The sequence below is a fragment of the Scomber scombrus genome, chromosome 20 (genome assembly GCF_963691925.1).
Source record: "Scomber scombrus chromosome 20, fScoSco1.1, whole genome shotgun sequence".
NCBI lineage: Eukaryota > Metazoa > Chordata > Actinopteri > Scombriformes > Scombridae > Scomber > Scomber scombrus.
The window spans coordinates 5,742,305-5,755,658 of record NC_084989.1 but is presented as its reverse complement, the minus strand read 5'-3'; the positions used below and the strand labels follow the sequence as shown (position 1 = coordinate 5,755,658).

General features: G+C 41.8%; 1 protein-coding gene across 1 annotated transcript; it reads left to right on the top strand.

Annotated features, from left to right (window-relative positions):
• Positions 1 to 6,167: 6,167 nt before the first annotated feature.
• On the top strand, positions 6,168 to 10,828 carry bambia (BMP and activin membrane-bound inhibitor (Xenopus laevis) homolog a). Its single transcript, XM_062441889.1, has 3 exons — positions 6,168 to 6,723; positions 8,574 to 8,864; positions 9,721 to 10,828. The coding sequence occupies exons 1-3, from the start codon at positions 6,648 to 6,650 to the stop codon at positions 10,137 to 10,139; spliced, it is 786 nt and encodes a 261-aa protein (XP_062297873.1). The 5' UTR covers positions 6,168 to 6,647; the 3' UTR covers positions 10,140 to 10,828.
• The last annotated feature ends 2,526 nt before the right edge of the window (positions 10,829 to 13,354 follow it).

The window sequence follows — 13,354 nt, the reverse complement described above, 5'->3', positions numbered from 1 at the left end:
TGATAGTGAGTATTTCATTTGTTCATACAGTGTTTGGGTTGCTGTGGTTATTGGTACCACTGCTTAAATATTTTCATTGTTCCATAATTATTTCAACTGTTATACATTACCTTAAGCTATATTAACTGCATTACTTTTAACACTGACATTTCTGCTGTTAATACTTTTTTTTTTTATCTAACTTTCTATTATTTTCAATTACTTTAACCTAACTCAGTTTATAAATTAATCCTAGGCAACAATTTCACCTTAAACTATTGCAACTGGATTATTATTTTTAGCTATCTAATTTCTTAGCTCTTTCAACCAAACCATCGGTTACTTTTCGAAAACAATAACTGCTTCCTTGCTTACAGTTTTGACACACTTCCCATCGCAATGTGGCTCCAATTGATAGGCAGTTTATTGTGAAATTATATGGAATATAATAAGGATCACTATATTTTTTTTAATGCTCTGTTGGCTGTTTATTTTCCTCAACACAAGTATGTGGATATGTTATTTATATAGTTGATTTTTGTTGAGCTTTCTGAATACTCAATGACAACTGCAGAACTTACTGTGGTGCCCCTTGGGGTGCAAGTACCTTGATGTGAATCACTGATCCAGAGTGATCCAACAAAATTTTAATAGGAGGAAAAGCATGACAACTCATTGACAACATGACTCAGAGAATTGCATGATGCAACCTGCAGCACTGAGCAAGAAATGATTATATATTTTCAGAGAAATAAAGTCAAATCACTTACTATGTCGCAGTTGCTTGGGCACAATTGTCATGAAAATACCAAATCTCATTAAATCTCGTTCATTTCCTCACAACATTGTAAACGTGTTGTTGCTTTCATACAGATGGTGATATCACTATGCTCATGTTGTAAACCCTCACATGCAAAATATTAAAACTTTCAAACATAAAAGTATCAATTAGAATAAATTGCAGATAAATTCTTAAAAGTAATTTGATAACATGCTCATCCTTAAACTTTGTGCAACTTTTCAAATTTAATTTACTGGTGCAACTTCTCTGCTGTTTTTCTGTTTTAAATCACGTTACTGTCACATAGAAAGTGTGTGAGTAGGAGAAATACCACAAAGGTGAATTGCAGGACAAATGAAGCGTGTCTTCAGTGTCCAGCAGCAGTTCACCTCTGTATCCCTACTGACCCCTGCTGGTGGTTTCAATGTCCTGCGCTGCAGACTGTGGGAAGTCTGACCTTTTCTGTTTAGTAGATTACTGTTATCAGATCAAAGATAACTGGGTCATCTTCCTGGTATGTCCTGCTCTAGTCTCAACTTGCAAAGCCACTTTTTTTCCACGAGCACTGCACTATAAACCTACTGCTTTTTTTCTCTCTTCTTTTTCTTCTCAAGATTACATGGTTGGCTAGTATGTGAATGATCCTATCTGAGAGGTTGGAATGTTTTTAACCTTTAGCACCTATTGTCCAAAAAAACTGCCTGCCGTCAAGGCCCAAATAGAGAGGGAGGCAAGCTTTTATCCTCTATCAGATAGAGTCTATCTGATCTAATTCAGACGATAGAGACAGAAAGTAAAACCCACTAACACTTTTTTCTCAATTAATTAACCATATTTACAGTTCTTAGAAAAATAAGTAATATTACCGCCTCATTTTATACTGAGCAGCACTTTCTAATCATGCAAGATAACACTTTTGTCCTACATACTCCCTCATCCCCTCTAAAACTGTAACTTCTGTCAAATAAAAATCAGTCATCAGATTGACATGTAACCTTTATCACTACAGTCAAATGTCAACATAATTGTGTCAGAATGATCACTGTGTCCTTGTATTTCATTTCACATTGAGACACAGTAATCCAGTTAAAGTTCATTTGCAATTTTTGTGACACAGTCTCATTACTGCAACATATGAATCCTTTATGGAAAAGGTCATGACAGTTGCCTCAAGCTACTGGTTGTACCGTCACCAACCTGCAGATGGCAGTAGCTGCATTGCCTTCTCTCGCTGAGGCTGTAGAGCAGTGGTAGGCAAATGGTTGCCCCTGGGCTAAATCTGGCCCTCCAACTAAAAATGTTGGCCCCCTAACTAAGTTTTCCCTTTTATAGATATCAAATCTACTAATACATTTCCATTATAGATATTGATGTAAATAGACATGTAAATGTAAATCCCAATAAATATGAACTTGTAACCTTTTATACACGTAAACAGGTACTTGACATTATTTGTCTTATCTGACCAGAACCAACCAGCTTCAACCATTTTCCCTCAGAAACAATCCTAAAACTGTTTTATACAAACAAAAGTATTTCACTGTGCCTGTAAAACATCGGCCCCAAAAATCTGGCCCGTGGTAGAACCTAATTGCCGACCCCTGCTGTAGAGAGTGGTATAAACTGGTGAATTGCTACAAGTTTAAAATAATTTTGACCCAAGCCACCCTTACTAGATTTTTTCAGAGCATTAAATTGGATCTCACAGTTTGGATGAATTCCATCTGCTGATAAAGACTGTGAGATGTGGGTGAAAGCTCCAGAAAAGCTACTAAGTAGACCTTGATTTAGGATTGTTTTGTCAAATATATACTTCCAAGGTCAAAACCTTTTTTGTTGTGATGAATGACAACTGTATTCTGTGTTTGAAAAAACGCTTGAAACTGCCTTCTAAAACTGAACCCACAGAGGAGGAATAATCTACCATGTTGTCACTAAAGTTACAAGTCTACATCACAGAAGTAGGGGCTTGATCAGCCGCCGATGTTTAAACACAGATTATCTACAAGTCTTATGTGGATAAGAGATCAAACTGCTACTGAATTAATTCACAACAAGTGGAAGCACAAAGGCGGGTATCATCAGTTTCCTCTCAGAGCACTCAAGATAAAGTCCGCTTGAGCACTTCTGAATGCAGAGCCTGTAACCCAATCTTTGACATCAAAGCTGCTGCAGGCCATCTCCCCGCACGTCCGCTATGTATCCACACGTAATTGTTGAATCCCCTCAGCTCAGATGCAGAGAATATTTTGCCCCATTATCTCCAGGAGAATAAAATAGATCACAGAGGATAGATGGAGACAGTCTGCCTGTCTCTGGCTTCTTCAGAGAGAAATCTCCAACCTTGATATGGCTCACATCAAAGAGGGCAGAGGAAGCCGGGAGGTGTTGGAGGAAGTGTGTCTACCCCGGTGTGTGTCTTCATGTATCATGGACATTGCCAGTTTGAGGTTCAGATCTTCAAAGTGGGGATATTTGTGCAAGGTCTGTCCAGTTTTGGGCTGTTAGGAGTGTTTCAGAGAGTCAGTTTTGGAGCTGTTGGGTTCAACTTAGATCTCAGACCTGGTTTTGGTTGTCTACTATCACAGCTATCTCAGATAGACTTGACCCCCCCAGTATCTCTGTCGTCTCCCAAAGCCGTCCTTGCCACAGCCGCAGGGGGGGGCTTTTGTTAAGCAAAGCTCCTACTGTCTGTCCCAGGTCACACCTACAACTGTTGCCTAATGTGTGAAAGCAGACACGACATGTCGGGGGTAATCAGTCTCTAAAAAGACCACTTACACGAAACCCCCCCTGTGCTGAAAGCTTGTTGACGCTCATCCTCTCAGCATGAAAAGACACACAGTTTTGTTTTCTTAGTAGAAACATGCTTCCCAGACTAATAGATGTGGCTTATGACAAGATTTCAACAAGTTTAGAGTCTGAGAAATGTGAAATAAAATTATTATTACCAGTTATGACCACTAGATGGTGATATTTACCTATCTTTTAAAAGCAAAGTGAGTGGATATGGGCATTTCTGATCATATTTGGTTTAACAAACTAAATCCACTTCCACACTTATGTCACATATCTTAATGTGCTGATGACAGGACAGTCTGCTCTGTGTTGAGTTGTGGATCTTAGCTATTCCTATGCTTCCACTCACCCTTTATGAAGATAAACAGTTACAGGCAGTATCACAGAAACGGATAAAGAGTAAAGGAAGTCATTTCACATGAGAATGACCAATGATCCTCCTGCTTATAAAACTAGTATTTCTCTTCACTTCAGCCCTTTTTCATGCAGTATAGATAAATGACGTAACGCCCGTCCCGGACTGGCGCCTCTGTGGAATTGCAGATAATTACGGTAATTGCAGTGTGTAGTTTTTCTGTGTTCCCTAAAGCGGTATCCTCATCCTGCTCTCTGTTGGGCACAATTAGGCCTGTTGGATGCTTCATTTCTGCAGACAAGGAGCTCTAAATGTAGTCAGACCGGGTCTTCCCTAATGACCCCCGCCCCTCACCTCTCCACCCCTCACCCCTCAGGATATCATATACTTTAAAACATTATTTTTCTCCCTTAGGTTTCCACTAGCCGGCAAAATAAAATTAAAAAACGAAACAAGAAACAAAAGGAATATAAAGTATGATCTTGTTCTAAAATATTTTCTGTTTTGAACTTTCAAAAAAGCAGTTGGGGCTGATAGAGATCGCGCGCGTGCCCGTGTGTTTTGCATTGCGGATTGTTAAAGGGCAATTGTGTGTGTGTGTGTGTGTGTGTGTGTGTGTGTGTGTGTGTGTGTGTGTGTGTGTGTGTGTGTGTGTGTGTGTGTGTGTGTGTGTGTGTGTGTGTGTGTGTGTGTCGCCTCGGTGGCGCCATGAGCCTTTTTGGATTGTTAATTTGTGTGCGCGGCCCGGCTGTCCTCCTCCCTGCAGCAGCAGCAGCAGTCTGCAGCCTGGAGGAAGACACGGCGTCAACCTGGCTGCCAGCAGGATGACACTGCAGGTAGCTGCTGCTGCCGCTGGCCAAACTGCACACTGTTTACAACACTTTCTGTATACCTTCAGTGAAATGTCAATAATGAACTCAGGAATGATGCACATAATAATATAATAATCTGTCTATTAGTGTAATTTTCCTGCCTACATTCTTTGTATTTGTAGAATTATCTATATTTCTTTTTATATTGTGTCATTATATTTTACATGTCTTTTTATATATATTTATTCCTTCTTTTTTTTTTTTTACTGCAACGGAGCCTCCCCTTCCAGCCGAATTATTTCACACGATACACTTACACCCGAAAATTTAAGGGTGTAAATTAAATATATGTTAGTGCACATCTTGATTTTTTTTTTCATATTGGACATTTCAATATGAAAACACTGAAGTGATAATAAAGTCCAGACTTTGTCACAGTGAGGTGTGTAGTGTTTGGTGGATCAGTAATATGCACTGCTGACATATAGAATATGATTTTAAGGAAATGAAGGGATTAGATCATGGATGTATTAAAATACATCAATGGATTAGATTTACTTGAGTTATCAAAGCAGAGAATGACAGAGTAAGACCGGAACTTGGGGGAGTCTAAAAAATAAAAGCGTCAAATTAGTCACTTCAGGGTAAAGTGAACAATAAATGATCTGAATGAGCAGAATCATCACAGAAATATTAAGTGAAACTACGGCTGCAACTTATCATGTGACACATCAGTTATATTGCTGAATGGACAGGGGAAGTGGTGGCCTGAAGGTCACGTGTATAACTGTGTGAATGTGATCTGGGCGTTTCTGAGTAAGGTTAAAAAAAGACTTTAACACACCTTGTCTGGTGATGTAGAGTCGAACAATAATATCAGCATACCAGAATCATCCACCAACATTTCAAATAATGTGTGAAAAGAGCCTCAATCATTCATATCAGAACCTGAATCTGAAACTTTGTTTTTCCAGTTGTGAGAAATATTTATTTATTAGTTTTCTTTGTTTGTGTTTTATTTTACTTGGCCTGCTGTTTTACTGAATTTTAATTTATTTACATTTATCTTCCTTTTTGCTGTGTTTCGCAAAGACCCTTAAACTATTTTTTGCTTTTATTTGCTTTATTGCATTAAGTGTGAAACCCAGGACCAAAACACTCACATATTTTGTCATCATGTTACTTATGGATCGAATTATAGTAATAAATAAATTATTCCCCTTTTGCTGTGGACCCCCTGCAAGGACCCCACTTGAGAACCACACATATAAAGGACTTCCACTTGCCTCTGTGAAACCTAAAAAACCTTATTTTGAAAAGGAAGCACCGGATGTTGCCCCTCTCGGCGCTCCGACCAATCAGCTGTGAGTGGGCGGAGCTCGAACAGACCACAGCTATTTGTGCTGCTCAATCAGTTCAGTGCTGAGTGTGTCTGCAGTCTTTGGAGAAGCGGGATTGTCCGACTTTTACCAACATTTCTCCGTCCAGGAATACAAAAGTGATGCTTCTCCTCAGCCGGCAGCAAAGAACGACAGAGGGGGACCAGCGGTGACAACTTTAACTCCTGTTTTACCTTCTTTTAAGGAGTCTATTTCAACTTTCCCCCCCCTCCTCTCTCTCTTTCGGCTTGAAGAAGAAGACGCTGTGTGTTTTTTTGCGTCTCCGCTAATGTCGGACCGCTTTTAGACACAAAACTCGCTCACTTTTCTGTCTCCATGCGGGAGAGGAAACATTTCGGAGCTATTTTTTTCCCACTTTATGTTTCAGAAAGGATTGTGAGCTGTTTGTTTTTGTTTTCAGCGCAGGAGTGCCTCATTTTTAGCTCCATGTAAATCTCTTTTGTCGTCCAGCTCTGTGCCCAGCGGACTGTGCTGCTGCTACTGGATATAACAGGACTATTCTGCGCATTAAGTTGGTGTAAATGGATCGCCAGTCCAGTTTCATTTCCATTTGGCTACAACTGGAACTCTGTGCCATGGCTGTTCTTCTTACTAAAGGTATATAGACTTTGCTCTGCGGTCAGGGTTGCTTCAAACCGGGGGCTAAACAGTATTTGGAAGTGATAAAACAAGCCCTGACTTCACCAGCACACTGCAGTTACTGTAGTGTTTCTCTAAATACAACTCAACAAGACAAAAAATGTAGAATTTACCCTTTAAAATCTGTGAAAAACAAGAGAATAAATAGTGTTGGGATAATTCTTCTTATCTCCCGTTTAAATGCAAACTTATTCTACCATTTTTCTTAAATTAAAAGCACTAGTGATTTAGTGTTTATTTAATTTCGCCTTGATTTCAGCATGTTTTACACTTCCAAATCTTAAATAACTGCATTATGAAAAACTGAAGTGCTCTCAACAATCATTATTCACCTTTTCAAAGAAACACTGCTCTCTATTTTAGTCCAATAGCTTTTATTTTAACATTTAAAACCCCCAAAATCTAATATCCAAACTCATTCAAACATTCTTAATAATTCTCCTCACAATAATGGAAAGCCCATATCTCATTCTGCTCAGTATGTTTCACTTGGATAACTTCACCTTTAACTCAACTTTCGAAGCTGCCATTCATACAAGACATTCATGAGCAGGGGCCAGAAAAGCTCCAGTGCTCAGGCCCGCTTTCTGCCCCCCTCAGCCCACAGAGGGGCCTCTCCTTTCTAATGAAATATTCTCCAAATGACCTGCCCGAGCCCTGCTGCTCCAATCATTCACAGGGGAAAACACTGATCTGATGAATGTGCTCCTGAACTGAAAGTTTTTGGTGCACCCGGCACTGTGACATGCAACTATTATACAGTCCTCTGTATGTGTGTGTGACTGCAGCAGATGCCAAACAAAAAGCCAGACTTTGTTGTTTACTTTTTATTGCTTCATTCCTGGAGCCTGTTTTTCATATGATTAAATGCAAAATAGCCCCCAACAAAGCCAATCCCAAATATTACTGTAAATATCCTGGACACAAGAAAGTCATCACATGCGTTTGTAAAGCATGAAGTCACCCATTGCTCATAAATATGAGCTCTGAAGTTCTGTTTTTGTTTTCTTAGAACAGGTCATTGGTCCAGATTTTCCTGCCTTTTTTTAATATTTTGAAAGGTTTTATTTTGAAAAACAAGAGCCTGGGATGAGGTAATGAGTGGGCCCCGTGTTATAAAAGCAGGCAGCCTTAATGATAAGGTAGCTGGAAGCTCTTTAGATGGGACCTCAGCGCACCCTCCCGCCCCCCCAGGCTGTCCTGACCACAAGTAAAGCTTTGCGTGCAAACAGGGGAGGGGGGGTGAGCCAGCGAAGGAGGCTCCTGCACTGCTCTCCGGCCCCCCCCTCCACCCCCCCTTATTCCTTCTTTACAAGTTTCCATTTGGGTTGAAAGAAATTGACTTTGGCAAACAAACCACTAATTATAAGCTACATGGTTCCTGTTTTGTAATGCAGACAAAAGAAAAGGCCGTTTGGCACTAGGAGCTCTTATAAATGAAGAAATATTCACTGGATTGATGCAACAAAAAAAGTGGAATATTCCCATGAGGTCTTTTTAATAGCAGTGGACACTCTGATAGCAATACTGTTAAATAAATGTACTTTAAACCTGTGCAAAGATGCAGCCTGAAAAACACCATCTGATGCTAACATACTGTATCTCAGAAGGTGACTCAAAGTGCCAACTATTAGAGAGCAGAAAGTAGTCATGTTTGGATATTAATCACCCTTTTAACCCCTTAGTCTGACAAATACGTTGGAAGTTCCATATTACAGCCATCACATCAGCCTAAATGTGGAGTAAAGTGTTGTTTTTATGTATAATCTGATCCTCACACTGTCTTCTCCTCCTCTGTGTTCCTCCAGGAGAAATCAGGTGTTACTGTGACGCGCCGCACTGCGTGGCCACCGGCTACATGTGCAAATCGGAGCTGAACGCCTGCTTCACCAAGGTGCTGGACCCTCTCAACGCCAACTCCCCGCTCACCCACGGGTGCCTAGACCCCGTCGCCAACGCCGGCGACATCTGCAGCAGCGGCAGCCAGAGGGGAGCGGACGCCCTCGGCGGGGTCTCGCCCAACACGCTGGAGTGCTGCCACGACGACATGTGCAACTACAGAGGCCTGCACGACCTGGCTCACACCAGGGACTCGACAGGTGAGCACGTCAAGGACATTTGTTTACCAGGCCGAAATTGAAACATATAAAATTCTCTTTAGACGGTGTTTAAAAATGATTGCACTCTCAGGGGGGATTTTATGATTCCTCCGCTGTAAATATTCCATATTTTCCTCTTTCCTCTTCCAGAAGCAATACATTGAGCTGTAGGGTTCTTCAAACACTCTGCTGTTTATGGACATGCAGGCCCCCCCACCCCCCTACTTTTTTTCTTCTCTACTTCCCAGCTTTACAGAACTTCAATTTGACTTTTAATGGGCTCCAGCTCTGTGCCTGGGAAGGCAGGGAGCAGCCAGTTTACCTTAAGCACTTGGACACAGATCAGATATATTCTTTTTTTTTTATTATGTGTGCACCGTATAATTTTCCCACTGAGTAGGAATCGGCCTTGTAGAATGAATATTCCCTGACATGTTGGGCAGCAGTACTGGCAGTGGACTTATGAAAAGGTGCATAGAGAGGCAGAGAGGAAGGGGGACTTTGTGTTGTGACCCTGTCCAGAGCTGACTATAGTTTATTAGCTCAAATTAATTTCTGGCTCTGAGTCGGGACAAGGTGACTCATTTGTTTTCGGCCCTGCTGCCCTTTTTCACTTCCCCGCTCTCGTCTGTCTGTCTTATTTTTTTCTCTCTGTGGTTTCTTTACTGGCACGACTGTAGAGCGGGAGCAGCTCTGTGAAAGCTTTTCATTAAGCTACAAACAGCAGTCAGAGATAATAACTTGTTTAAGAATATATACTATGGCACATAAATCTGACTTTAATAACGTGGAGCAGTGGAAAACATCTGAGCAGGCAGTTAAACTGATGATTATCTCTCTCTCTCTCTCTGTGCAGATCATAGCCGGTACCCGTCGGAGAGCAACAACAGGAACCTGGTGACCCGGGTTCAGGAGCTGGCCTCGGCCAAGGAAGTGTGGTTCCGGGCGGCGGTGATCGCCGTGCCCATCGCCGGCGGCCTCATCCTGGTGCTGCTCATCATGCTGGCGCTGCGAATGCTGCGCAGCGAGAACAAGCGCCTGCAGGACCAGCGGCAACAGATGCTGTCGCGGCTCCACTACAGCTTCCACGGCCACCACACCAAGAAGGGCCACGTGGCCAAGCTGGACCTGGAGTGCATGGTGCCCGTCACGGGCCACGAGAACTGCTGCCTGACCTGCGACAAGATGAGGCAGGCCGACCTGGGCAACGACAAGATCCTGTCTCTGGTGCACTGGGGGATGTACAGCGGCCACGGCAAGCTGGAGTTTGTATGACTTCCTGCTGGGAACTATGTGACTGTCACCCCCCCACAAACTGGACTGCCCCTCAATCGTTGGCCTTTGCTTTTTTTTTTTTTACTTTAAAAGACATTCCCACATTTTTGACTTATTGGACTGTTGGGTTTGTGTTTTTTTTCTTACCAGTGGCGAAAAAAATACGAGACTGATCTCATGCCGTGTGGTTTTTGCTAGAGGAGCACTTTACTTGAAAATGAAAGGCAAGGCAACGAGGAGCTGTATTTAAAAGTTGAGAGGGCAGGCCTGAGGTTGAGTGAGAGCTCTGTCACTGCTCCTAAAGGATCCTGGACTTGAACACTGAGCGCTGAAGGATTCCAAATCTGTCTTATTTGCACATTTGTAAAAAACAAAAAAAGAGAAAAGAAAAAGTTGTCGTTGCTTAAAACAAGAATTTTACACTGACACCAGGGTACAAAAAAAGGACTTGTTTGAGGAGTAAAAAAAAATCAGTGTTTGACTGTAGGTGTGCACACTCCTCTGTGTACGTTTCATGATTCAAGCTTATTGTAAAGATTTTAAATATATATATTTTTGTCTGACAAAACTGACCGGTGTGTGTCTTGTTCTGGGTGAATGTCCAACATCTCTCTCTGTGATCAGACTATAAGCTTGATTGTGAGTGTGAAAGAAAAACTTCCATTAAAAGTGACTTTTTATTTATATGACGATTCACTCTTTGTGTTTTTTTTACTGTACCAACAAGTAAAAAAGGGCTTTACACACCTGTCACAGCCCGTGTTCATAATATTGTTAGAAACAGGGGTGCAGAGGTGTGATACTGCCATCCTGCTTTGGCAGTGTGATGTTTCAAAGCTATGTAGTGTGGCCTTGGCATACTGTGTGTGTGTGTGTGTGTGTGTGTGTGTGTGTGTGTGTGTGTGTGTGGTGAACTTGACAGTAAGGCCTTGTTTTACAGTAGAGCCGCTACATCTGTCAGTCGTTCTTGAGCTCTCTCCAGAGGTCAGGGTTTCAGCTTCAAATAACATTTTTTCCCTCTCTCCCTCTCTTTTTCCCTCTTCCTCACTGGTTGGATTTATCCTGGAATTAGTAGCAATATTTATTTTATACTCAACTCTAATGCCGGTAAGCACCTCCCTTATTCAGTGTTTCTGGAAGTGAGTGAAAACACTGTCCCTTCTTTGTTAAGCAGGGGAGGGTTTTCAATGTCATTATGCTGTTAAGTCAGCATTTTGGGGGTAAATTCCTCTGTGTCTTGTGTAGTAATTAGGAATAGCCACACTTCCCATTTGAGATCATTTATATGCTTCTCATTGTCAACAGATCCAGTGAAAAGACCAAAACTAACACTCTCATATTTACTTGTGTATATAAAGTCTCATGTGTCTTATTCCTCTGTGACATAGAACTTAATTCTCACTATCACCTTGAACATGGCAGCTCAGTCAATCCCACACACCTGCTGCAGTAAATTCTCACTAGTTCACCAAATGTGTATTCATCCGCTAAAGAAAATAGTCCCCTACAAATGCGCTATTTCCTCTTGTTTGAGTAACAGCTGCTAAAAACTACAGTGCCCAGCTGTTTAAGAGAATCAATGAGCCTTAAAAAAAAGAAACTAGATTCTTGAGCCCCTTTTTTAAAAGATGAATATCTTCAGGAGAAACCAAAGGCCTTCAAGATCTAGACGAGAAATGTTGCAAAAGAATGGAGACAGACTGACACATTTTGGCTTTGTTGACAAAAATAAAACACCAGCTTTATTTTTTAAAGGTCTTGCTTTGTTTTAAAGAGTTGGCCCAAATTACAAAGTGGTATCAAGCCACACAGATATGTTTTGAGACATCTGAGGTTTTTTGGCTTCTACACCAATACAATAGAAGTAAATGGAGTTCTTTTTGTGGAGTTCTATTTGAAAAATTCAACAGCAACATGTCTTTCCAGAGACAATGTCCCTTTTATTGTGTATAACCCACAAAAAACAATGTAAACAGTTTACACAGGGACTATTTCTTTTATAGAAAATAGTTCCAATCAAAATTGCTGACTGCTTTTTTTGCAATATCATGAACTGACCCTTTAAGGTTAAAAAGCTCTGTTGAAAACACATTTATTGCAAAACAATTTCATTTCTGTGCCGTAATATCACGAGTTAGTACACTGCCACCAATTATGGGAACCAAACATTGCGAGCTCTCTGGGGGTGGGGGTGGGGGGGGGAGTCGGGATACTTTCTGGCTGAATTCTTGCAAAATGTGGACACAAACAGCAACAAGTAGAAACGGTAAAAGCTCGATTTTGACAGTTTGTTTGGAGGTTGAGGTTTAGGTTTTTTGGTGTTTCTCAACTCCAGCCAGAATATTTACATTTCTCAAAGTCCAAATGTCACAGTAATCATGGCGGGACCGCAACAGTCAGCGGTATTCTTGGACTATGAACGAAACGGGGACGCCCGGGTTGAAAAGTTCACACCCTGCCGTCTCCTCTCTTCGGTCACCATGGTAACCACAAGTAAGTCGTTTAACGTCGAGGTGCGCTTCAACTGAAGAGTGTGTGTCTCCTTGCTGAGCGCTGACCCTTGTTTCTTTCCATTAGGAAGACAGGAAAACACTATTAGCAGCTCACCACTTAAAGGCAGCTTGCATTAGTGAGGCTCAGCCAACGCTCAGGGCCTCCCCCAGGACTATTACCTCTGTAATAATAACAATGTCCTCTGCCTGGCCTGCCTAATGTGACTGCTGTTTTCTTTAGCCTGATTCCACTTTGCCGGCCCACCATTGGGTGTCAGGTGGCAGCGGGACGTTGAACCAATCATGTGTTAGCCTCAAAAGTGAGTTTTTATCTTAACGTGAGGAGAAATCAGTGATTTATTTTCAAAGCGACCAACTCCTCTGTTGTTCTGCATCTGGCTGCTTTGTGCCTTAATTACATGCATGCACACACACAATCCCACACACACACACACACACATACACACACACACCACACCACGCCACACCAGAGTCTTCTGCTGCAGCCAGGCCTATTCCCATCTCACCGACATCCAGCCGTCACATCTCAGCTCCCACAATAGCCGGAGCCAGCAGCGGCGGCACGGTCATTAGCATTAGCCATTTTGTGCAACACTAGGCGGTCAAGCTGTTTGTATTCACATGCAAATTTAATGAGGTGGCCGACCGGCCGCCATCAAAAGAGCCCCAATTTGTTTTGAAACGACTTTCATGCTGCATCCC

What these genes read in the sequence shown, in the direction of transcription:
- bambia (XM_062441889.1), top strand. Translation starts at nt 6,648, where the DNA reads ATGGATCGCCAGTCCAGTTTCATTTCCATTTGGCTACAACTGGAACTC. An exon ending in GGCTGTTCTTCTTACTAAAG is followed by an intron (nt 6,724 to 8,573) that starts GTATATAGACTT and finishes GTGTTCCTCCAG; the next exon opens with GAGAAATCAGGTGTTACTGT. An exon ending in TCACACCAGGGACTCGACAG is followed by an intron (nt 8,865 to 9,720) that starts GTGAGCACGTCA and finishes CTCTCTGTGCAG; the next exon opens with ATCATAGCCGGTACCCGTCG.